Below are 22,343 nucleotides of genomic sequence, written 5' to 3'. Positions count from 1 at the left end.
GCAGCTTGTGATGCAAGAAAATGTTTTCTCTGTCCCACTCTACCTCCGTGACTTACTCTACTGCCTATGGTGAGCTCTGCAGCCTGAACTCCCCGGGATGCCTGTTTAAATTTAAGGTATGGGCCCTTTTAAAACAAATTATGCCCAACACCCTTACTGATGCCAGGTGTGAGGTACGATCATGGCCTACTGTTGATCTGCCTCAACTGTCGAAAGCTTCAATTTCCCTTTCCACCAAGGAAAATAAATTGTTTCTGATCCATTCTTCGTCGCCAGTTTTCCATTTATCCTGGTGCATGTTGTGTTTGCAGGATAAAAGAATGTAATGCTGAAACACTTGGGATTGAATGCAATAATCAGTTGATGAAGGGAACTCCCCAGTGTCACAGGGGGCGGAGAGCGACATGGGTGTAGTCTATCACCCTCTGCACCTGTAGCACACTGACTATCCTGCTAGCTAACTAGCACTCTCATCCTGCTGGGCCTGGAACAAGTCAAAGTGGATGTAGTACAGAAACCGTGCATATAGTGCATCCCAGATCTCTCGGATGCACTTATGGGCAGATGCCTGTAAATACCACAGAGGTTTCCCGTGAAGCCCTGGAAGGACCACGTGGAGTGAAGATTGAGGCTGCTGTGATCTTGATGGTCACAGGAAGTGGATGTCTTCCATTGCCACGTGATGCAAGTCCGCCAGCACATGGCACAAGTCTTCAATTGCAGATGACGTTGGACAGCTCCATGAAGGACACATGGGTTCGGGAGACCCTTGGTGGTCTTCTTCTGAATGGCTGGTGCGGCTTCGGGCCCCTGCAGGTGACTGGTCTTGTTCTGCATGGTCTTCTCTCAGCGCAGCAGGTTTCTGCTTGAGTCCATGTTCCTCCAGTACAATGATTAGTAAGATAGCCAGCTCCACGGGCTCTATCCCGATATCAATCAGAATCCTGGTGGCATAAGAGAGAGTGAGAGGCAGCCAGGTTGCTGTCACTGCTGCTGACCATCATTATCTCTCCGAACACATTTGTCTTCCTGATCCTTGACTCTCATCACATCCCGCCTCATGTGTTCTGCAGCTAACCCCACCCTCAGACTCCCATGCCACAGACTGCATACTGACACAATGCTGAAAGCATATTCACACACAGCAGACAGCAGATTGAAACAGCACTGAAAGCAGACTCTAGGATCACCAACACCAACCACCACACCATCCTGGCCCATGAGTACAGACGCATGCCCCCAGCAGCTGCCCTCTTCTTTCTTTTACCTCTAGGATCCTTCCCCTCGAAACAACCATGACCTTCTTTCCCCCTCTCTCCCCCGTCCAGGAGCTGCCCAGTAGTCTCTGTCCGCTTGGACCACCTGATGCTCCTTCCTCCTTCTTAGAGGTCATGGCACCTTGTTCCCATTTTTAAACATCAGTAGTGATTTGCGCATATTGATGTCATGCCTGATGGGTAGGAAGATTCAATAAGGACTGGAGGTGTGATGTTAACCCCGCTAAGTAGCTGCTATTGGACTCAAATTCATGTCAAACGTTCGCATCCTTCCACGCCATCAAGGAGGGCCAGGGAAGATCGCATTCAGAAATCTTGCTCATGCAAATCCGGTTTCTTGCCTCTGGCAAAATTTAGTGATTATGTGATTTAGGTAATTATGTGATTTAGGCCCGCGTTAACAAGCTTTCTAAATCACGCCTATTGATAACGTACGGGGGCACCTTTTCCACACCCCTGTCTATTCCATCGAGAATTCACAGCATTACTCTGTCAACCTTTGCAACACATAAGAGACTAAGTGCTGTTCCCTGGAATGGACATATTAATTTGGTTGCCATCAGAGAAAAAGAGTCAGAGACAGAGTGCGCAATTCTCTGGAAACATTTGGAAGTGTGCTAGCGAGTGGGAATTGCCCCGAGCTTCCCCGTACTCGGCCCAGCGAGGCCGGCAACTCAATTCAACGTTAATTGGTCCACCTAACAAGGCACCAAGGGCTTCTCTCCGCAAATAACAACTCGCCAGTTGATTCATCAGGACTGCGCTTGCCAGCACCCAGCTAACAATGTCGAGCAGCACTTAAGCTTCACTGGCTCAGCTAACCCCAGCCAGCTCGCAACAATGGAGCCGAGGAGACTGGCCCCAAGATTTGGGGATGCTGGCATGGGGAGGCCCCTGGACGTGATGGAGGCCAGGAGGGATGGCCTGTTCCCCCGAGGGTCCCGGAGTGTGAGCCACAAGGCAGCCAACACTATCTGGGATAAGGTGGCGGCGGCTGTAAGCTCGAGCAGTGTGACCAAGAGGACTGGCCAGCAGTGCAGGAAGAAGTTCAACGACCTACACGGGGCAGCACGAGTGAGTAGACGCCAACACCTCCGCATCTCCAGGACCCTCTACCCATGTGGGAGCATCCACCCCGAACTCTTGATGCGACCCCAGCCCTCCATTCCCCCCAACCCATACTGCCCTCCCACCACTGTGAACCATGCGTGTGGCTAACGATACCCCCTCTGTGTCTCCTCAGGAAACGCTCTCCCACAATCAGCGGGAGAGGCCCTAGAGGTGACCAGTATGGCTGAGGACAGATCGGTCAGCCACGCAGAGGCTGGCAGATGCTGCAGAGGTGAGGAACCACCGGGCTCCACCGGGGGACCTGTCAAACGCAAGTACTGATCGCCTTACTGACTGACATGTCCATCCCACTGACCACATGTCAATTCTCCTGCAGGTCCTCCAGCCGATGGCACCGGCCCATTCTGGGTGGCACCCTCTTCCTGACTACAAGGAGAAAATCGCGGAGGAGTTCTCTGAGGATGCCACCGTGGTCGCGGAACAAACGTCATCCCCAGCCCCCACCAGCGCAGATACACATGCCTCGGTGGCACATGTTGGTAGACAGGTTTTTGGGGCGCAATCTGGTGAGAGGCAGGAACCCCTAGGCAAGACAGCAGTTGGAGGGCTGCTTTATCCCAGGACTCAGCTGTGTCCCAGCCTGATGCTGAGCTTATGGAAGTGGTTTACCCAGATTTGATGGAGAAGATAGGGAGTGGCCAGGACGTTCAGAGGGAGATGTCAGCGTCACTCCAGCAGATGCATAGTAGCTTGGAGGAGTCTCAGAGGCTACGGGCGCAGGAAATGCCGCCGGCAATGAGTGGCACCGAGGCCAACACTGCTCGGCTGGAGACAACAGTGGAGAGCCTTGCGCACGACTTGGCACCATAAGTGAAGGTGCCCAAGGCATCACGCAGTCGGTGACGGCCATGGCTGAGGGCCTTGGCAGAATGACCGCCTCGCTGGGGGGGTGTCACCCAGCACCAGGCTGACCTTGATGAGATTTTGGGAGACATGTCCCCCTGTCAGATGGGCATGGCCGAGGCGCTACAGAGCTTGTTTCAGTCACTGAGGAGCATCGCCGAGGGCATTGACACGATGGTGCGGACCATGGGGAGGGGGTGCTGAAAGGTGGCTTGGGGGGCTGAAGAGAAAGGGATCCCAGGGACCCCATAGCGGGGTGTTCTCACTTGGGGGGTTACAGGGTGGTGCCATGTGTGTGGGGGATGACATTGCCCTGGGTGGGGGGTGTGGGGTCCCACACTTAGAGATCAGGCACCCTTTCAAAATGGTGTGGTCTAAACGGGCGACAAACTCCCCAGGGCCCAAGAAAGTGACGACATGTCATTGAATACCGGAGTGGGAACATGCCAGCAGAGCCAGTGGGAAACGCCCTGAAAAACCCACCACAAATGAACATAGAAATTTTTGGGGAGAATCTTGCCCAATCTGTAGTTAAATAATTGAGAATAGCAGTCAGAAATGTTCTCTGCAAGGTTTTGTTGCTGTGCATAGCCAGTTATTTCAGCATAGCCAGTTATTTCAATGCATGACATGTTTCAAGTTTCTTTTTGTTTTGCCACTGGAACAAGGCCCGTGTAATTCCTTCCAGGCAATTATCTGGCCAAGCGCACTCACAGATTTGTGGAAGTGTGAGTGAGTGATGTACCATCAATTCGACTCGAGACACATTTAGGATCCAGACTGTGGCTTTAATCAGCTAGTTGTTAGCCCGGTGGTCGACTACAGAGAATGGCCGACCGCCGGGAACTCTGGGTACTTACCCTGCCTCGGAGGCGGGGCCTACTTGCCTCTCGACCAATTGGAGAGCAGTCACATGACTAGCCCCAACCAATCGGACAAGAGGCACATGACCAGCCAGAGCCAATGGGAAGCCAGTGCTCTGCACCAATGGCAGTGCTCATATCCATACCACCACATTCACCCCTTGTGGAGAAAGAAGGGGGGGGGGGGTTGTAAGTGGAAGAGAGAGGTGGGGGCGGTCCGACGACTGGAGGTATGAGCAGCGAAAATCGATAGATGAGCTGCCCACTGGCTCGTGGCAAAACAATATTACTACTACTACTAATAACAACAGGATGACACAGAAATGTCCAAAAAAAGTCCATGGCCGCGTCAGATGGAGACGATCAGCCTGTCGGGTGCCCGTGGTGTTCTGGAGGACTGTCGCAGTGGAGCCGGTGACGTCGGGCCGATGGTCGTCCTTGCCTCCGGGAGCGTTGGTCGTAGATGTGTCTTCCTACCCCGGGCCGGTGGTGGAGACGCTGTAATCGGGGAAGAGGGGGCATGTGCGCTGGGTCCTGGGGGCACGGGGGGTGCTGGGGGGAATTGGGGTTGGGATGGAGGTGTTGGTGTAGGGGGAGAAGGCCGCACGCCGGCGGGTGCCAGGTTCCGAAGCGAGACCGTATCCTGCCGACCGTCGGGATACTCCACGTACGCATACTGCGGGTTGGCGTGGAGTAACTGGACTCGTTCAACCAACAGGTCGGACTTGTGCACCCGCACATGCTTCCGGAGCAAGATGGGCCTGGGGGTGGCTTCCTGGGGAAAACCAGAAAACGTTCATGAGCTGTTTGATTAGTGGTAGTACAGAGGAGAGACCGGATTGAATGCAGGGCGTCGGGAATGACTTCTTGCCAATGGGGAATAGGGAGATCTCTGGACCGTAGAGCCAGCAGGATGGTCTTCCAAATGGTGCATTTCTCCCGCTCGACCTGACCGTTACCCCGGGGGTTATAACTGGTCGTCCTGCTAGAGGCTATGCCCCTGCTGAGCAGGAATTGACGCAGTTCGTCACTCATAAAAGAGGACCTCCGGTCGCTGTGGATGTATGCGGGGTAACCGAACAGGGAGAAGATGGATAGGAGGGCCCTTATGATGGTTGTTGTGGTCATGTCGGGACAGGGAATGGCGAAAGGGAATCGAGAGTATTCGTCGATAACACTCAAGAAATACGTGTTACGGTTGTTGGAGGGGAGGGGACCCTTGAAGTCTATACTGAGACGTTCAAAGGGGCGGGATGCCTTGATCAGATGCGCTCGTTCGGGGCGGTAAAAGTGCGGTTTGCACTCGGTGCAGACGTGGCAGTCCCTGGTGATGGTCCTGACTTCCTCGACGGAGTCGGGCAGGTTGCGGGTCTTAATAAAATGGTAGAAACGGGTGACCCCTGAATGGCAGAGGTCCGTGTGGAGGGAGCGGAGGCGGTCAGTCTGCGCGCTGGCGCAGGTACTGCGGGATAGGGCATCGGAAGGCTCGTTGAGCTTCCCAGGACGATACAAGATATCGTAGTTGCACGTGGACAACTGAATCCGCCACTGTAAGATCTTGTCGTTCTTGATCTTGCCCCTCTGTGCATTATCGAACATGAATCTACTGACCGTTGGTCTGCGAGGAGGGTAAACCTCCTGCCGGCCAGATAGTGCCTCCAATATCGCACAGCTTCGACTATGGCCTGTGCCTCCTTTTCCACCGAGGAGTGGCGGATTTCGGAAGCGTGGAGGGTTTGTGAAAAGAAGGCCACGGGTCTGCCCGCTTGGTTCAGGGTGGCCGCCAGAGCTACATCAGATGCGTCGCTCTCGACCTGGAATGGGAGGGACTCGTCGATAGCATGCATCGTGGTCTTCGCGATATCCACTTTGATGCGGCTAAAGGTCTGGCGGGCCTCCATCGACAGGGGAAAGGAGGTGGACTGGATGAGGGGGCGGGCTTTGGCGGCGTAATTGGGGACCCACTGGGCGTAATAGGAGAAGAAGCCCAGGCAGCGTTTGAGGGCTTTGAGTGAGTTGGGGAGAGGGAGTTCCATCAGGGGACGCATGCGTTCGGGGTCAGGGCCTATCACTCCATTATGCACTACGTAGCCGAGGATGGCTAGACGGTCGGTGCGAAACACGCACTTATCCTTATTGTAGGTTAAATTAAGGAGTTACGCGGTTCGGAGGAATTTTTGGAGGTTGATGTCATGGTTCTGCTGGTCGTGGCCGCAGATGGTGACGTTATTGAGGTACGGGAAGGTAGCCCGTAACCCATGCTTACCGACCATTCGGTCCATCTCCCGTTGGAAGACCGAGACCCCATTTGTGACACCGAATGGAACCCTGAGGAAGTGGTAGGGCGCCCATCTGCCTCAAACGATGTGCCCACGCATGAGTGGAGGATGTGGAGTTTCTGCTCCTTGGTAGGCTTGCCGGCTGCAGTCATCAGGTAGCTATTAAAACACGCCTGCCAGTGTTTAAAAATTGCAGACGCATTTTGAGGCACTCTCAATTACGACGCGAAAGTTAAGTCAGTAATCAAAGGCTTTAATAAGCAGTGAACAATGGCAGCATCCAAGAGAAGTGTGCTCGCAAAATGGAGTCTCATCTTATATACTGTTTCCCAGGGGGCGTAGCCAGAGGCGGAGTCCCCCAGGGTTCCAAGCCTCTTAAAGGGGCAAGGTATTCCGATCATCACACATTTGCAGCATGCGGGCTGGTGCGGAGGCAGTCAGGCTTGATGCAAAGCTCCATTCCAAAATTCTAGCTGATTAAATTGATGTACCATCAATTCGACTCAAGACACATTTAGGATCCGAACTGTGGCTTTAATCAGCTAGTTGTTAGCCCGGTGGTCGACGACAGAGAATGGCTGACCGCCGGGAACTCTGGGTACTTATACCCCACCTCAGAGGCGGGGCCTACTTGCCTCTCGACCAATTGGAGAGCAGTCACATGACTAGTCCCAACCAATCGGACGAGAGGCACATGACCAGCCAGAGCCAATGGGAAGCCAGTGCTCTGCACCAATGGCAGTGCTCATATCCATACCACCACAGTGAGCATGCCAATTTTTAATATTTTGGAAAATCTTTCCACAGCTTTGGAACTTTGAAATTCTGGCCAAACTGGGATAATATCAAAAAAGCAGACAAAAAGCCTCTCAGTTTTCATGTCACAAGCAGTATTTTCGTTTATGTTCCCTCAGAAGAATAGGAATGACATGTTATCCTGTCTGAAAGTGCTGCAGTGTAGTCATTTATAGTTTTTTTCTGGTTTCAGTGCAACAACGATAAACCATAAAGTGACAGAATAATGGTTTCTGAAACTTTTCTGAGAATATTGCTTTTATTCATTTTCCAGTCAAGGTGAGGCTAATACGCCAAACTTAAATAGGCCATTAAAGAACTGCAGCACGGAATTAAAATAAATAGTCCGAAGATTCCCCAGTGTTTTCGGTCATATTTTATCAAGAATTGTGGGACTGTAAGACCTTGCAATCTTATAAAAAAACACATAATTGAAAACATGAAAGAACTCTGGTGTTTCAATCTCTGAAAAGTAAAGTTATCACTTCAGCTACAGACTCATCATTAGAATTAACCAAAGGGACTTCACCTGATGCAACTACCAGAAACGTAACCTGGCATTTCTTTTTTAGCTTTGATGGATCTAATTTACTTTTCTCGCATTTTCTATTCTTATTTCAGATTTGATGCTTTCATGAACATTTTTTTAAGCCTCTGCTTTAAGGATGTTTCCATAGTTGTTATTTCTTCACTCTGTGGTGAGGGATGTCATTATTATAAAATATTTTTGGAGTTTATTGCGTGAATCAGGCTTGCAGCTCTGCTTGTATAAAACGAATTCAATTAAGCTGCAGCCAGATTGTATGGTAGGGTGAGAGATTTGAAAAGAGTGTAGATGTGAAAGGCATGCATTTGAAGTAGGAATGGCAAGTGAATTTTCTGTATGTAAGCATGCAAAGGATGAAAATTTGCATTAGGAGATGAGGTTTAGTGTTTACAGATGTTAAATTTCAACGGTCAGTAAAAATACCTTTACAATTTGCAAAGGTTTTGTAAGTAAGCAGGTGGAGGTCATTAATTTTTATTTGACCCATAAGTGGTGGAAATGGGGAGAAGATTAGATTATGTATTCAGGGAAAGTTACGTTTCAAAGAGGGATTAAGGACAACGGAATCAAAGGACAAAGAGAAAAAGGGCACTGAAGAAGAGATGTTGAGAGATGTATTTGGTGTGGCTGTGAGAACTCCTTGGGTTGACTGTGTGATGAAAAAGACCTGCGAGCAACAGCTCTGGCTGGAAGAGACGCAGTTTAAATCAGAAACCAGTGAAGCCATAACGGTCTTGAGGCTGCAAAAACAACCTGGTGTTCTTAAATTACCACAATAGAATAGGAGAGTGAGAAGTCCTGTCATATACTTTTACTGGGATTTGCCTTGTGGCAATATTACTGGATTTTTTAATGGATAAACATATGTGATGGATTCTTGATTAAAGGGTGTTTATCTGCTGTTATGATCCCATTGATGTTATAACTGGACAGGAAGATCCCAAGCTCAAGAGGTGGTAACGTTTATTTAAAAAAAAAAAAAAATCTGGAGGAATCTGGGGGCCTCTAATTAGTTTTAACAACAAGAAAAAAATTATTAAACATGGTAATATTGGATTATAATACTCCCCCTTATCTTAACAAAAATACACAGATTTGAAGATTAACACGGATTACAAAGTACATCTTAAACTACAATGATCTCATTAACACAAAAATTCTTGGTCTTAACTGCTTTTACACAAATTCCAAGATCCAGGCACTGATTTCCATAGTTATTTCAACTGATGTTCCACAGGCTATAGTAAAATCTCACAAACCTGAAAATCACTTCAGATATCCTTCTGGTGTCTTCGCCTTCTTCTCAGCTCAGTCTCTCTTTACTGAACAGTCCTCTGTTTTCATACTTTTAGCCTCAGAATTCTTGGAAAACTCTCTTCAGGTCTCTAGTTTTCTTAACAGTCCATTCTTCAGATCTTTGCACTTGTTTTCTTAGCATTACTGCATAGTATGGCTTTTCTTCTAGCAATGTTGAGAGAGATATTCCCTCTCTAGCCTTCTAAACTAACTGCTTCTACAGAGCTGTGAGAGCTGCCTTTTCTCTCACTACCTATCTTCAACTGCTATCAAATTAGCTACACCAAAACATAAGAGTTTCTCTACCTTACAAGGCCCCAGTTGCTAAGCAACACACACATGCTCAAGTCTATTATTTATTCTTCACAATGTAGCCGTCTCTAAGCACAATAGAAACACAATTGGAACATAACTAACTCCCACACATACTTAAACACACTGAAAACAAACCCTTATTTTAAATGTTTACCAATACAAATATAAATCCCTTAAAACTACTTTTATTACCCTAATGTTGTGAGTCTGACCAAGTATGATGTCTTTTTGAGGGAATGTTTTCTATGACTAATTTTATGTAAATGCAATTTTGTGGATTTAACTTTTATTTTATTTTGCCAATGCATATTTTCATTTAATGTTCTAAATCCCAAAAGTGGCACTGGAATTTGTGGCTTCTGAATTCAGTAAACCTATCTTCTCTTTGTCAGAATACAAAAAAAAGGATGATGATGTGTGGGCGAAGTTTCCCTTTGGGATTTAGTTTGTGCAGCTGGACTACAACTACTGATAGCGTGTGTATGTGTCATAGACTGATGATAACTTTCTAATTGCACAATGAAAGATTCAGAAGCGCAAACTACTCTGTTTATGTACCTCACTGTGGTGATGCTGCCTCTTATTGTGATGATTGATGGCCCGTGATGAGTGGCACACCACTCTGAGCTTGAGTTCAGTTATGATTCAGATAATGGGAGATTGGCGGCATACATCTTGGCCTCTGCTTCCTCAAAATACATGCCACATTCTAGGAGAGAAGCATTAACCATCAAGCCAAGGTGTCCTTTGTGATTTGCTTTGTGCAGAAAACAGCCTAATGTAACAAGCACATCATGAACCCTGCACCCATTTTCGTGTCTTATCAAATTTTGCTGTCAATGTGTATTAGTGGTATTCTGCCTGTTTAAAAGATTTCAGTGAAATATTGTGGCATAAGATTCTCTTGTAGCTCATAGCAATTACCAAATATAATTTATTGTTTGCTTCCATTGCAAGTCACCGAAAGCTCACAAGGTTTTGATTCCATTATGTGATCAATCTAAAGCACTACATATGAAACAATTGGGGGTAATATTTAAATAGACTCAAACATGTTTAACAATAATTCTAAATGCAGCCCAGATGACACTTAGCTTTACAGTCTAATCTGCCGATAGTTTTTATTTTTCTGAAAATGTTCCTGTCATGACTCCTTTCCGGACCTTATAATAGTTGCCATTTTGTTTGGACAAAATAATGTTTTTTAAAAGAAGAGAAATTGCTTACAATTGTAGGATTAGAAGGAGGTTGAAAGCACAACTCAGATACTTGTTCAGGAAAAGGACGCCCAGTATGTGCAAGTTTGGCATTTTCTCCTCCTCAGAATGATCAACTCCATTATTCTGCTGCAATAACACATGATCTGCAATTTGAAGAAAGTTGCAATGGTGAAGGTGAAGATGGTTAGATAAGCAACAATTTGAAATTGAGAAATATTGGAGTAACCAACAGGGGTAGCAAAAAACTTCTTAAAAACAGCAAGAGGGACAAAAGAATTATTCCGATATTTTTTTCTTTTCAAACAACTTTTTTTGAACGATACTCAAAATGGGAAGCAACCAAGAGTAGATAGACTGAAATATTCTCTCACAGTTTGGCCAGCAAAAATTACTTAGTTGCTTTAACTCTCATAGCAACATTTTGTTGTTTGTTCCAGAAGATTGTAAATGCAGGAGCTGGAAAAGCGAAAGTTGCAACCATCTATTTTCCAGCTTTAAGAATTTCCTTAAAACCTACTTAACTTTCCTCTCCAAGGTTAACTTTCTACATCCAATGTCCATTGAGAGCACTAACTATGCCACAGATGTTACTCTCCCTTCAGTTGAGGCCCAGTGCCTCTGCACAGAATTTATGGCCTACCACTCAAAGGATGTCAGTGTTCTTATGTGTTGTAATTTCCGCAATCCAGAAATGATGAAAGATCACTGATTTAAAGCATAAACTCCGGTTCTCTGTCCCTCAAATAGTGCCTGACAACTGACTGATTCCAGCATTTTCTATTGTTATTTCAGGTTTCCAATATCCTCAGTCCTTTGCTTTTATTTAAGATGAAGGAAAGGCGAATGATCATACTTTGCATTGGAACCCATGGGTCAGACATGCTTTATTGGTAGAAATTAAACTCACTGAGGTTACAAAGACACTGAAGGATATTCTGAAGTATTAATCATATAAATATTATATGAACAATCTGAAACAGTTAAAATTGCAAGCTTTGTTTGACACAATGCTAAACTATAATTAAAAAAATACCAGTTAATATTTTCCTTTTAGCATTCAATTTAGGATTAAATGGAATTGATGAAAGAGCTTTTCAATTAGAAAGTGACAGGAAAGCTTTTTATCTGTCAAGATCTGCAGAGTTTGAGACGTACTGCGCCACTGTATCTGATTATGAAGCTGCGTGGACCAAAGCATCAACTTCAGATTTCAGGGATATTTATGTTTAAGACTCCAATTATCTCCATTTAATCAATGAGCAAAACACAAATGAAAAGGATTAATTTACAGATATATTATTTTGATCTACCAACAATTCAGACACATTCTGTATTTGGTCCTAAAACCTAATAGAATTCTTTGAGGAAGTGACAAAGTTAGTTGATGAGGGAATGGCTGTAGATGTCGTATACGTGGACTTTAGTAAGGCGTTTGATAAGGTTTCCCATGGCAGGTTGATGGCAAAAGTGAAGTCGTATGGGGTTCAGGGTGTACTAGCTAGATGAATAAAGAACTGGCTGGGCAACAGGAGACAGAGAGTAGTGGTGGAAGAGAGTGTCTCAAAATGGAGAAGGGTGACTAGTGGTGTTCCACAGGGATCTGTGCTGGGACCACTGTTGTTTGTGATATACATAAATGACCTGGAGGAAGGTATAGGTGGTCTGATTAGCAAGTTTGCAGATGATACTAAGATTGGTGGAGTTGCAGATAGCGAGGAGGACTCAGAGAATACAACAAAATATAAATAGATTGGAGAGTTGGGCAGAGAAATGGCAGATGGAGTTCAATCCAGGGAAATGCGAGGTGATGCATTTTGGAAGATCAAATTCAAGAGCGGACTATATGGTCAATGGAAGGGTCCTGGGGAAAATTGATGTACAGAGAGATCTGGGAGTTCAGGTCCATTGTACCCTGAAGGTGGCAACGCAGGTTGATAGCGTGGTCAAGAAGGCATACAGCATGCTTGCCTTCATCGGACGGGGTATTGAGTACAAGAGTAGGCAGGTCATGTTACAGTTGTATAGGACTTTGGTTAGGCCACATTTGGAATACTGCGTACAGTTCTGGTCGCCACATTACCAGAAGGATGTGGATGCTTTGGAGAGGGTGCACAGGAGGTTCACCAGGATGTTGCCTGGTATGGAGGGTGCTAGCTATGAAGAAAGGTTGAGTAGATTAGGATTGTTTTCGTTGGAAAGACGGAGGTTGAGGGGGGACCTGATTGAGGTATACAAAATTATGAGAGGTATGGACAGGGTGGATAGCACCATCTTTTTCCAAGAGTGGGGGTGTCAGTTACAAGGGGTCACGATTTCAAGGTGAGAGGGGGTTTAAGGGAGATGTGCGTGGAAAGTTTTTTACGCAGAGGGTGGTGGGTGCCTGGAATGCTTTACCAGCGGAGGTGGTAGAGGCGGGCACGATAGCATCATTTAAGAGGCATCTGGACAGGTATATGAACGGGCGGCAACAGAGGGAAGTAGACCTTGGAAAATAGGAGACAGGTTTAGATAAAGGATCTAGATCGGCACAGGCTGGGAGGGCCGAAGGGCCTGCTCCTGTGCTGTAATTTTTTTTGTTCTTTGGTCAAAAATAGTTTTACCTAGAGCAATTTAAGTCGCATTGAATCTGGTGTTTATTGACCATGTACCACATTGAAAACTTGCTAGTCAATGGAACCAGTCATCTGGTGTTTGAGGAAAGCTGGGGTCAGGAAGTTGCCCTATTGGTAATCAACGTTCGATAACATTCATTTTGTCACATTTGGTTGCTATTATTTCCATTAGCAGAAGCAATGCTAGATAGCAAATGCTTTTCTCGTTGCTCATCTAGATGTTTTCAAACAATAATAGTTTTCCAAATGTGAAACAAATTGCGATATATATCTTAAGCAGCCACAGTATCCTCGCCAACATTTTGTAAAATGACTATTGCAAAACACATCCACTGGTCAGATATTCACACAGGTAAATCATCGAATGAAAAAACCCCCCAGAAGAATTGGCAGAAATAGGTCTCATATGGACTGTGGAGAAGGGATCGGGACAGTTTCCACCATGTTCATCATTAAAAATCTAAATCTGTTTTTGGAACGGTAAATCAAACAATCCTGTGAATATGAATGCTAACAAGTTGTTGATCGCAACTTCAGAGAATAGCTCCTAAACAATTGACCTTACAGCGAAATAAATAACAACACAGCAGACTGGAAAAATTATTTCTTGGGGAAAGCATTTTCACAACATCCAGACAGCACAAGACACTTTACAACTAATGATGTACTTTTCAGTGTAGTCAGTGTTGTTATGTATGAAATAGAGCAGCCAATTTGCACTCACCGAACTCCCACAAGTAACAATGTGATAATGACCAGATGATCTGTTTTTGTAATGTCGGATGAGGAACAAACATTGGCCAGGATGCTGGGTTTTTATCTGGTCTTCTTTGTAATATGGCAAGGATCTTCAATGTTCACCTGTGTGGTTCAATGTCTCCTCTGAGAGATGAGACATTAAAAACCTGACAACTCCTCAAGTACTGCAGTGTCAACCTTGATTTTTGTCCTCAAGTCTGAGAGAATGACTTGAATCTGTAATCTTGCGACCAGAGACGAGAATCTAATAACGGCATGTGACCAAAGTTAAACAGAGGACAACGATTGCAAAAAATATATATATTTGGGGGTAATTATAACCTAACCTTCCCAGTGGGGAAGCTGACAGGAATGGAATGGCAAATCATTTTAAATCCAATCTGATTTTGCATTCTATTGAATTATGCCCCACGGGAGAGTGTGTGTAACTATAGGCATAAAACAGGCTCGACAATGTCCAATTTCTACTTTGTTCCTATTTTAAATTACAATAGCACACATTTAATCCATAGAATCCCTAAAGTGCAGAAAGTCGCCGATTGGTCCAGCGGGTCTGCACCAACCCCCTTCAAGAGCACCCTTCTTAGGCCCACTCCCCCACCCTAACCTGCACATCATTGGACACTAAGCGGCAATTTTTAGCATGGCCAATCCACCTAACCTGCACATCTTGGATACTGGGAGGTGTAGCCATCTGGGATGGCCACTTCCAGAATACAAAATGGATGTTTGCAAAGACTATAGGGAAACATGGACAGTGCTAAGAAAGCAGGCAGGCACAGAGCCTGGATGCGTATTGAGAAGACAACTCCCAGACGAGACTGAAACTGTAGGTCAATTAGCATATTGATGGCCCATCTCCGGGAACAAAGGAATAACATTCAAGTAACCGATACCAGGCAGCCACCCCGGCGCCAGAAAAGACACAATCAAAGCAAGGCCAATGGCCACCAAAGACACGCCCAGCCATCAGGGCACCCCCTCTTTATTGGTCGAGATCGATACCGATGATCAAGATGCGGTCACTTCATTTTTGTTTCTCTCCTCCTTCCTCTCTTCTTCAGTCACACTACACTGACTCCATATGCTAGTTACACCCCAAGCCAAATGTGATTTATGGTGTCCTTCTGATGGAACCTGCACGATTTTAGTTATGCTAGTTTGATGTTTAAATGTTTGTTACTGTCAATGTTGAATGTTGTTTGTTCGCTAAATGTTTTCATGGCCCCACGACACCACTCCTTTAACGCCCACTGGCAGTTAAAGGAACAATTTTGTCCGTAGACAACAGTTCATAACTGCTCTTCTGCTTCGAGGCAGGAGATGCATAACTGCAACCACCACGACGACCACACTCTTACCCGTTCTTGTCCGGTCACTCAGGCAGTGGAGTAACGGTACTGGTCCCCGTCCTGCCTGAGGACCCCCTGGTCAGCCAAGCTCGGGTAGAGCACATATGGCACTGGTCACCGTCCTACCTGGGGATTCCATCCATTCTTATCCGCCGCAGCCCATACGCACCCCATTTTTGCACTTTTAGTTCAAAATTCTTATGCTTGTTTATGGCGACCCTTAGGTTGCTTCTCGATGCTATTTACATCCTCAAACACTGGGATGGTAGATCGCACAGGCTGCGAGACGACTCGTACTTTATCAGTTTTTTCTCGGATGTCTTGTCCCAAAGAATTGGTTTAACAAAAATGAGGGAATCACAGATGGTGACAAATTATAATGGGGAATTGGCAATAAAGGACAGACAGACATACGAGATCTTAAGCAAGATAATAACAGATATTATGCTTGTGTCCATAGAACTCCGGAACCTCAGGAACCTCAGAACAACAGAAGAAGAAGAAAGGATGAAGACAACCATCATGCTCTACAGTTGGATCTTAGCGGGATCCGTCCAGTTGCGCGCGGACGCTACCCCCCTGACCCCTACCGCGCAGGCCATGAATATTTCCCACCCCTGCCATACACAGTACCCCGACGCAGTAACCAATACACCGACCTGGTGTGACAAGTTCATAACATGGTATTCCCTATCTTACGTTGTGGAATCACTATTAGTACTTGCGATACTCTGCAGTGTCGTTCAGACTCTAAGACTGATGAAATTGTGGAGGAAAGCCTCCCGCATGATGCGACCATTAATTCATTCAAAGACACGAGTGAAGTAAACTGTGGCTATAATCGGCTTACAACTGAGCCTGCCTGCGACTAAACTGAACTGAGGGCAGACTCGTAAGAACGCAGCACTTTTTACTTCCTGCTGGGGGTGGAGCCAAGGGTGGAGCCCTGTACATGCTCCTCATCTCCCCCTATGGGCAGAGCCGCGCAACGGCTCACAGATGGAGCCCACAGGGACACAGTAATATACAGTGTGGATTTATAGGTTATACATTCACCACACCGCACTCTCACTCCGATATACACAGTTAGATCCCCTATTTTCGGACTTCAACAAACCCCCCAACCCCTTTAAGTGAATTAAAGTGCATCAATTTTTTGTTTGTTTTGTTCGTTCCAATAAAAAGAAATGTAAAACTCTGTTCTTGACTGCCAAGCCAGAGAGACCTGTGTTGCTGCTATTTGTACAGTTTAAAATGTTGTAAATTCTTTTGATTGTTTTATTAAGGATAGTTTAGTTAAGGATAGTTAGAGGTTCCAGTTTTTTTATTTTGTAATGCATGCCTGAATGTCATAGCGCCCCGTAGAATTTTATAATGATGTATGTACATAAAATAATTTAGGTAAAAGTCTCATTCATAGGACAGAGTAGTGTAGAGCCTGTCCTTACTTATGGCTACCCGACTTCAGAGGAGAACAAAGAAGATGCAGTTATTTGGTCCATCACGCTTCGCGTTGAGGATCACAAGGAGGGAGTGTAGCCATCTGGGATGGCCACTTCCAGAACACAAAATGGATGTTTGCAAAGACTAGAGGGAAACATGGACAGTGCTAAGAAAGCAGGTAGGCACGGAGCCTGGATACGTATTGAGAAGGCAACTCCCAGACGAGACTGAAACTGTAGGTCAATTAGCATATTGATGGCCCATCTCCGGGAACAAAGGAATAACATTCAAGTAACCGATACTAAGGCAGCCACCCCAGTGCCAGAAGACACAAACAAAGCAAGGCCTAAGTCACCTAAGACACGCCCAGCCATCAGAGCACCCACCCCTTTATTGGTCGAGATCACCCCTTTATTGATCCGATGATCAAGATGCGGTCCAATTAATTGGGGCCAAGTTCAAGGCCCACCCAAAAGCGCACGAAGCCCCCTTTGGGTATAAGAAGAAGCCCAAGAGAGAGAATCGCTCTCTTGGACTTGGCTCTCGAAGCGGTGAGACCCGTCCACCAGCTGCACCAGAAGGAAGTAAGTCCAAGGTCAACACTCACCATCAGACGGACGACCTTAGCTGTTCTCCTGTTACACCTTCGCACCCAACAGCCTCAGATCCGAACAACGGCCATTGTTCCTCTGACTGAGTGGGCACCCGAAATTAAGTATAGGCGTTAGTGTTAGAGATAGTTTCGTTTGTGGTATTTGTGCATGAGTAGATATTACTGTGTGTGTAAATAAATAGTATTGACTTTGAACGAACTAACTTCTTTGGTGCATTGGTTATTTGATCAGTATTCGGGTTTGAACCTTGTGGCGGTGTTGAAAGATACCTGGCGGGTCTAGAGCAAAACATAATTAGGATTAAGGAAGGCGACCATATCGACCGCTGTATTTATAACTAGATAAATAGAGCAACAGAGGAAACCGGAGACCTTGGAGGAAACCCATGCAGACACGAGGAGAATGTGCAATCTCCACAAAGGCCGGAATTAAACCTAGGACCCTGGTGCTGTGAGGCAGCAGTGCTAACCACTGTATCACCTTCATATAGCTCATGCTATATTCAATGGTATTTTACACAAGATCTATTCATGTATATTTTGTACATTTTATGTACGATTTATTATAAAGTGCTAATATGCATAGATAGTTTCCCTATTACATATATTTCTGAAAGCAATAGTTTCCATTGTGTTGACATAAAAAGCTAAAGTAGTGAACAGAAATATTAATCATAATCAGGATTTTCTATAATACAATTCATGTCGAGTGATTTATATGTTATAATTTGATGTGCCAAAAAATGTTTAATGTGAAAAACATTAGTGATTAAAACGATAAGGATTTGGGATATTTCAAATGTTTGGGAGCCACCATTCTTTTGGCGTTGCAATCAAAAAGAGGGTTATTTTTCCTGCAAAGTGATGTAACAATACAAACTGATTATTTTTTTTTTTCTTTTTTAAATAAATTTAGATTGCCCAATTATTTTTTCCAATTAAGGGGCAATTTAGCGTGGCCAATCCACCTACTCTGCACATTTTTGGGTTGTGGGGGCGAAACCCACGCAGACACGGGGAGAATGTACAAACTCCACACAGACAGTGACCCAGAGCCGGGATCGAACCTGGGACCTCAGCGCCGTGAGGCGGTTGTGCTAACCACTAGGCCACCGTGCTGCCCCTAAACTGATTATTTTAACTGGTTTTGCAGATAGATGAGCGGAAATTTCCCGTCCTTCCCACCCAGGCACCGGACATTTCAACTCAAGGCCAACGGACCTTTTAATGGTCCATTAAATTGTCCGTCCCCCCCTTGATGATTCCAGCAGCAGGTGGGGTTGAAAGATTTACCCCAGAATTCTTTTTAAATGGATTTTCAAATAATGACTTTTATTATACCAACAGAATTACCTACTTATTAAAGAATTGTAGATAATTTAAACTGGGGTTTGTGCTTAAGATTCTGAGCTAACTTAACATTAGAATGAATTCCAAGGTAAGTATCTGTGCCGAATAGAATTGTTTGATTGAACTGGGAAGGTGGCTGTTGAGGCAGATAGGAGATCCTGAAGTGGAAAATCCAAGCAGGACGGAAGCCCGAGGAAGGCGAAAATACCTTGTATTGTAGCAGAATCAAGCAACATATTGGAAATAACGTTTGTGTTATAATTGAAAACAAAAGGGACATATTTGAAGGATTTCGTTAACTTATTGTATGTGTTGCAAAAATACAGCAGAGTGATGAAGTCAGAGAGGTGCGCCAATGCCATCTAGTGTGAGGGGCTTGTTCATTATAATGCGAGAGATAAATGTTGACGCAAGGCGTTTCCATTATCAATATTGACCTAACGCCGTTAATCCAAAATTGTGATACAAACATGTGCAGGACTATTTTTGATATACTTCAGGGAGAAAATATAGGGAAGTCTTTCTTCTCAGGCAGTACTCTCGGGATCGAAGGTGACTTGCTTCCATTACGGTTCGATGGTTTAGAGATGGCTGATTGTCCAATGCGTGACCTGCAGACTCCGCCACATGGCGGGGCAGGTGGTGCTGTATGAGAAAGTAGAGATTTGGAAAGTCGTGCACTTTAAAAAGTCATGCTAAATAATATAATCACTGATTACAACTGTGCACTCACTATATATTCATGCTTTTAGCCAACTTAACAGTAATCATAAGGAAGTGCATGATAGATTTGTTACTAAAACAAATATAGTGCCACAAATGAATGCAGTTTGCCTGTGTGAATACTTGTTTCATGTATAGATAATTGTAAGTGATAATTAACTCTTCAATAGTGATATGAATATATCAATCAACATTAAGATCCTGGCAATGTTCCTGCTACGCTGCGCAGGTCCACAACCTCAGCGACGTGAATGGTACTCCGCAGGCCTTGTTCTGGGATGAATAACAGGTGTGCACAGTAGCACAGATACCTTTTTTTAATGTAGGCTTCATGGAGCAACTAAATTTTTAAAAGGAACCTTGGTTGCAGGTGCCATTACCCCAGGTTCCGTTCCCAGTGCCTTCGTTTCCCCAAGGCTGTCCCCAATACCGACAGGTCAGTGCCCAAAGTAAAGGCAAGGATTTTCCAATCCGATTAGCGTCGAGTAGGTTCAACAATGGAAGTGGAAATTATTGTGGGAAGGGCGAAGCCACGTTTTCCATCAGCGTGAAAGCTAACAGCGATCACCCCTCTCCATCCGTGCCAGGCCGTGTTTTCCAGCGATCAATGTTGGGATCACTGCAATAAATTTGCATCTCATTATCAGATCGAAACGCTGGAATCATATCCTCCTCGGTCCTCATCATCCAGGATGGCGTGATGACAAAATGGCGCACATCATGGCCGGATTCAAAAGGTGTGCAACTACCGAGCACCCCTCTGAGGTGATCTAGGAGGCAAGTGCGGTGCTCATGGAGCCGTTCCTCATGTTAAGGGGTTGATTTGGGGGACCCGGCTCTGACTGCGGATAACCAGCCTTTGAGTCGGGGCTGACACAGGCTTGACTAGGGGACGATTGGGGTAACATTTGTGGGAGGCCAAGTTTACACTTGCAGGGAAATACTCCGGGATACTGGGGAGCGGGGGGGGGGGGGGGGGGGGGGAGGGGGGGGGGGGAAGAGACTCCAAGGTACCTGAGAGGTGGGGAGAGGGTGGGGGGAGAGAAAGACTCCAGGGGGCTGGGTACTGGGGGGAGGGAAGAAGAAATAGAGATTCCAGTGTACTGGGGGTGGGGGAGTGTTTGGTCAGGGACTCCAGTGTACCGGGGGAAGACTGCCAAGTGTGAAAAGCACTGTTCTTGAGGATGCCTTCCGTAGGGCATTGGTACTCATGACCATGGCCACCACCTCCCATGCAAGGTTGGTGACCTTGCTGGCTGGTTTTCTTCCCGAGTGTGGGTACAGCACATCGCAACAGATCTCTACAGCATCCAAGCGTCTCGAAGGAGGCATCCGATAACCTGGGGGCAGGTTCTTGAAATACATCACTTCCCCTGGTGCAGCACTGAAATCATATAACTGATTACAGCACTGAGGCGGGTGGGCAATTCAGAGGCTTCCCTGCTAATGTTACAGCATGGAACCCATGGATGAAAATTGTTGGCACTAAGTACCACACTATACAGTGGGAGAAGCTGCCATTGCTGTCAGTGGGCACCACGCCTCTTTTCCTGCCATTGGCCTTTGCCCATTTCCTGTAAGATCTCATCCAGACTCTTCAGACTAAAATTTTTATAACGTCCAATTCACAATTCTATGAGCTCTATTCACCATGTCCACAATTGCAAGCTCTGATCAATAAACTTTGGGTAACACGCCTTGTAATTATGTAGACTTAGAGAACGATTACCAAACTTACCCATTTTCTTCTGTAGATTTCAAACACTAAACTTCAATATAACATTTGCAGAAAAGTTCAGGCAAATATTCAACACAATCTTGAGTTTTAATAGTGTCAACATTAGACCTCCCCATCATCCCTATATGCTCCAAAACACATTTATTTGCATGGATGTATTATCAAACTTTATGTATCAATGGTCATTAAAAATTGAAGCATTACTCTTTTTACGACCATAAATTCTGCCTAGACTTTAATAAAATACAATATTTAACACCATGATATAAATTAATTTATGAACTCATCTCTGCTTTGTCCATTCATACCAGTGTTAAGCTATTCATTCACTAACCGCATTAATAAATCTGCCATTAACAAACAAGATGCCCACCGATCGATATTTATTTATTTAACAAAAGTCCATTAAAGCAATCATGTCTATAAAACTGTTTGACATGCTATATAACATTTTTGGCCTTACCATCAGTTTCTTAATCCCATATATACTTTCCTCAGCAAAAATCCATTAATTTTTATTAATTCCATCCAGTTTAAAATATTGAAGAACTTAATACGTTCTCCCATTTACATATGAACATTAAAGCATGACGAATTATTAAAAGTAATGTTAAGCACTTTTAAACATTTTGTTCGAAATTTCACAACATAAGATTGGGCAACAAAATAATTCAGTTACAATCAAACAATCGTTACAATCAAAACATTTCCCGTGCCACTGCAATTGTATTTTAATTGTCAATCCAATGTAATTAGTGGTGTTCTCAGTTTCCCAAGTGTATTATTAAATTTCAGACCTTTCTCGACCCATCCAGCTTCTGCATATCCAATTCCTCCTTCCAGGTTTAGAGACTTAACATAGAACATAGAACATAGAACATTACAGCGCAGTACGGGCCCTTCGGCCCTCGATGTTGCGCCGACCTGTGAAACCATCTGAAGCCTATCTGACCTACACTATTCCATTTTCATCCATATGTCTCTCCAGTGACCACTTAAATGCCCTTAAAGTTGGCGAGTCTACTACTGTTGCAGGCAGGGCGTTCCACACCCCTACTACTCTCTGAGTAAAGAAACTGCCTCTGACATCCGTCCTATATCTACCACCCCTCAATTTAAAGCTATGTCCCCTCGTGTTGGTCATCACCATCCGAGGAAAAAGACTCTCACTGTCCACCCTATCTAAC

At 45.2% G+C, this 22,343-nt stretch overlaps 1 protein-coding gene across 4 annotated transcripts in view; it reads right to left on the bottom strand.

Moving 5' to 3' along the window:
* Window positions 1–22,343, bottom strand: part of si:ch211-51h4.2 — a 477,954-nt gene that overhangs the window by 336,745 nt on the left and 118,866 nt on the right. For all 4 annotated transcript variants that reach the window (XM_038815048.1, XM_038815049.1, XM_038815047.1 and 1 more), the window contains one exon: window positions 10,574–10,709. In XM_038815048.1, the coding sequence (XP_038670976.1) occupies window positions 10,574–10,709 (136 nt within the window). The remainder of the gene's footprint in view (window positions 1–10,573; window positions 10,710–22,343) is intronic.

Source organism: Scyliorhinus canicula, chromosome 13 (genome assembly GCF_902713615.1).
Source record: "Scyliorhinus canicula chromosome 13, sScyCan1.1, whole genome shotgun sequence".
Taxonomy (NCBI): domain Eukaryota; kingdom Metazoa; phylum Chordata; class Chondrichthyes; order Carcharhiniformes; family Scyliorhinidae; genus Scyliorhinus; species Scyliorhinus canicula.
This window is presented reverse-complemented; position numbering and strand designations above follow the sequence as displayed.